Source organism: Halyomorpha halys, unplaced genomic scaffold (assembly GCF_000696795.3).
Source record: "Halyomorpha halys isolate HHAL.00 unplaced genomic scaffold, Hhal_1.1 Scaffold1821.1, whole genome shotgun sequence".
In the NCBI taxonomy this organism is placed as follows: Eukaryota; Metazoa; Arthropoda; class Insecta; order Hemiptera; family Pentatomidae; genus Halyomorpha; species Halyomorpha halys.
Genome location: NW_027106499.1, coordinates 24,017 through 28,418, shown reverse-complemented (window position 1 = coordinate 28,418; position 4,402 = coordinate 24,017). Strand labels below are relative to the sequence as shown.

The 4,402-nt window shown below is 39.8% G+C and overlaps 1 protein-coding gene across 1 annotated transcript; it reads right to left on the bottom strand.

Annotated features, from left to right (window-relative positions):
- Positions 1-3,041: 3,041 nt before the first annotated feature.
- Positions 3,042-4,157, bottom strand: LOC106690688 (uncharacterized). The gene has a single exon (XM_014436196.1). The coding sequence runs from the start codon at positions 4,155-4,157 to the stop codon at positions 3,042-3,044; it is 1,116 nt and encodes a 371-aa protein (XP_014291682.1).
- Positions 4,158-4,402: the final 245 nt, after the last annotated feature.

Genomic DNA, 4,402 nt, shown 5'->3' with positions numbered 1-4,402 from the left:
ACCAACACCTAACAACTAACCAGTTAGTTTTTACTTTCCAATGCAACTACAGCTAATTTAGCTTTAGTTTTTAGTTGTTAGTTATAGCTTGCCCAACTCTGCTATACCAGTACTTGATATCATCAGCACTTACTTTCCCACTAAAACCACAAAATTATAAATTGGCAATTAGTTGTCAGGTGATTTTTTCAAAGTATGATAAAGTCTTCCATGTACTTACAATGTTTGCTTCACTTTTTGAAAAAAAACAAAATAAATAATTAATACAAAGTTTTGAGCTTCAATCCAATATTATATATTAAGTTTGTTTTAAAAATCCTACGTAAAATACTTAATGTTCCATCATAATCAAGTCATTCATCAGGACCTCAATGTTCCATATGTTGCCGATTTGGCCAGAACCAGATACCATGCCTTCCATAACAAACTTCTCAACCACCCTAATCCACTTGTTTCTAACCTGGCTTCTTCATTACCTAATAATGCTCCTAGGCGCCTGAAAAGAAGATGGCCTCGAGATCTTCTCCTCTAGAAATGTTATTGGAGTTCTATCAGTTGGTAGATTCTCCACATGTTTGTATCATGTCACTATGTCACCTACAGCAAATTTACTTGTTGTATATATGTGTATACAGTTGTAAATAACAATAAGTAAATTATTAAAAATTTGTATTGTACACATATTAGTGCTTTACAATTAGTTGAGAAAATTATTTTTTGGAAAGAACTGTGCGCCGCGGCGTCATAAGGTTCCGTCATAAGGGTGCCGCGAAATATTCAATTAAACAATTCGGCAATTTTCTTGGAATTTCAAATTCTCGAATTTTTGCGCCAACAATCGTGTATGCTGACAAAATTCTAAGAATTTAGTAATTTTTGAGTCTTTGGAGGTGGTTGTCCAACCTTTTTTTTTTTTTCTTCGCCACAGGAAGTGGGCTATTACGCCATTTTCCCTCTCGCAGCCCAATACAATTTTACTCTTCCTCTTAGTTGGTCCGCATCCCTCTCAACATCCTCCAGACCAACACACGCCAAAAGATGGTCCCCATCCATGTCTCCCATGTTGCATAGAGGACATTTCGGGGAATCTACGATACCAATACGATGGAGGTGTTTTTGGAGCAAATCATGTCCTGTAACTAGCCGAAAACAGGCCACTCTCTCAGCTCTGCTAAGATTGCCGGGGATTCGTTTATCCTATTCCAGTAGGCTCTCCCACTCCTTTCCTTCCGCTTGAACTTTGTATCTGGCACTTGTTCTGTCCTTACAATAAGAGCTTATATGTGATTTCACTGTTCTGTAGGAGAGTGGTAGAACAGGCTGGTTCTCCGCACAACCAAGTTTAGCCAACTTGTCAGCTTGTTCATTACCATCTATGCCAACATGGCCTGGTATCCACTGTAGAGTCCCTTCCTCTTTTCTTCATGATAGCAGCCATGTTTCTGCATTTTTCTCCCGTGGGTGACTCTGCGACACCTGGTGTTGTTAATTTCTGTATTACGGCTTGGGATTCGCTGAAGATTACCGTGTTGTCATTGCATTCAATAGTGGCTTCCATCGCAAAGCAGATATCCTGCATTTCTGCATCATAATTATCACATCCAGCCTCAAAGGGAAATGACAATTGGAAGTTGATTGAGTACACACCTCTCCAGCTCCCTTCTTAATACCGGACGTAGACCCATCGGTATAAATGTGTAGCCATTGCTCTATGGGGTCTAGCTCATAAATTGTTTTTAGTGCAGCAGCTCTAAGCTCGGGTTCAGGGCAATCTTTCTTGACACGATCACATGCCAGTTTGAGTCGACCGTAGACTTCAGCGGAATTGTGCTTTGCCATGTAGAAGATGGTTATATTCTTTCATCAGTTGGTAGGTCTATCTGGTGAAGCATTTCCTCAGCTTTTGAAAGAAAAGTGCGATGGGACCTCAGTCGTTCAGTCACTTTATGGTAATCCAACCAGTGTTCCACTCGTCGCATAAGCTTTTCATAAAGACAGAGCAGATTTCTCCCTCCTATCCTGTAATGGTTCAAGACCTGCTTGGAGTTCCATAGCTGTAATGGGAGTCGATTTCACAACGCCAGTGATTATGCGTAAGGCTTGATTTTGAACTTTGTCTAACTTTTCTAACGCTGCTTTGGAGGAGGTTATTAAAAGTTCATCTTCATACTCCAGATTAGGCCGTACGTAAGATTTGTAGACCGTACTGAGTAAGCCTTGGGATGTTCCCCATTTAGTCCTTGTTAGCCTTTTCATCAGCTTCAGTTTTGATTGTCCTTTCCTGCTGCTTTATGGATTTGTTTTAAACAGGTCAGCTTAGATTCCAGTGTGATCCCTAAATAGCTTGGTTTATCAGTTCTGGTTAGTTCTTCGCCTTTAAAGTATAAATAAACCCCATGTTTTTTGTGCTAAGGCTAAACACTTGAGACACAGTTTTTCGTGGATTAACTGTCATTCCATTTTCTTTCACCCAGTCGTGTAGCGTGTTCATGACTTTATTTAGGGTTTCTTGCAGACACCCATACTAGAACTTGTTCCACAGATAGCCAGGTCATCCGCAAAAATAAGTGGTTGGATCCCAGAGTGATTAATCATTATCATCTCAACTAGATGATTAATCATTATGTTAAATAAATAAGGACTTAGGACTGAGCCCTATGGTACACCTTGTTTGGTTTTCCGATAACTGGACACTGAACTACCGTAGCGGACCTTAATAAATCTCTGTCCCAGGAAAGATCGAATCCATGAGAGGAGATTGCCACCTATACCCATACCTTTCAACATAGTAATAAGTTTTTCCTCCATACGCAGTCGAAAGCAGCTTGGAAGTCAATACTGCACTGCAAGTGTATGTTGTCTTCTTTGGAAGCCATCTTTTACTTCCTGAGAGAATCTGATGACCTGAAAACCGTGTTTCTCGTCTTCCTGAACCCGCCTGTCTGTCTGAATGAAGTTTTTTTGGCTCAAGATACTCTTGTAGGCGCGCTATAACCATTCGTTTAACCAGTTTACAGAGTGTGGTCGTCAGAGAGATATCGTCAGCAGGTTTTCATTTTTAAGATGGGTAGTACCTCCGCTTTCTTCCATTCTGCTGGGACATAGCTTTTCCACGTAAAATTTATAAATTTTAAAAGGATATCTTTAGCTTTCTCTCTTAAGTTTTTCAAGAATTCAGGCAATAGACCGTCTGGACCAGCACTTTTCCCCATTTTTAGTTTGCTCAGAGCAACATCCAGTTTCAATTTTGAAAAGGGTGAACAGAAAAGCATGCTATTATCTAAATTTAAGCAACCCGGATTCTCTAATAGGTCTTGGTTTTTAATCTTTTCTGGGATTGTAACATTACTGATTTTGCAATAGTTCTTGCAAAACACTTCAGCTATATCCTTCTCAGTAGTAACTAACTTGTTCCCTATTTTAATAGGCTCATATTCTATAATTTTCTCTCCGTTTATCCTCGAAATAAAAGCGTGAGCCTTCTTTCCATCCTTCCTGAAGTCCATCTCCTTCAGAAAGTTATTATATGTTTGTCTTTTGGAACAAATAACGGCATGTCTTAATTGGGCACTTGTCTTTCTTAGCACCACCATATCTGACCTTAGCCCTGTTCTCTCTGCACGGCAACGAGCTTCGTCTTTACCCTTTTTCAACTTTTCTAGCTCGATATTCCAGTAAGGTTTAAATTTTCGAACTTTTCCACGAGGAATATTTCGTAGGGCACATTTCAATATAATTTTTGTTAGAGTTTGGGCAATTTGATCGACATATGAGCCCAGAATGTCCTCCTTTATCATGATCTTCGTATCTCTCCTGTAATCTTCCCATCTTGCTCTTTTCAGATTCCAACGAGGAAAACGGAATTCCCTGTGTTCAGTGCGTAATGTTCGACTTTCAGCTTCTATAATTAGGATTTTGTGACCACCTCCACCTGGAGGTGAAATGAGATCGTGTTTAATTTTCCGCGTAAGTGATGGATGGCAGAGAACAATGTCAGGGTGCGTCTGGTCACCTTTATTAGGGAGAAATGTAGGTTGCTTCTGCACATTATCTACGAAATCACATTGTTCCGAATAGATAAGATCTTCAACTACATCACTTGGGTGATTATTCGTTTTATAACCCCTAATCCATGAGTGAGCATTAACGTCTCCCATCAGTAATGAGTGTTCATCCCAGTCTTCCAAAAGATCTTCAAGAGGCAGCTTATTTCCCGGTGGGCTGTAGATAAAATAGTTCTACCTCATGCATCTCCCATTCCATACATTGGCACGCATCACCTCAGACTTTTCTGTTGCAGTCATAGTCGTAATTATATCGATTTTAGCTACTAGATGGTTTTTAACATAAACTACCATTCCTGTGGCCACTTGACGTCCACGTGTCAATATTTGCATTTGGT

Bases quoted from the DNA above. Each gene is read 5' to 3' on its own strand.
- LOC106690688 (XM_014436196.1), bottom strand. From the start codon at position 4,157: ATGGGAGACGTTAATGCTCACTCATGGATTAGGGGTTATAAAACGAAT.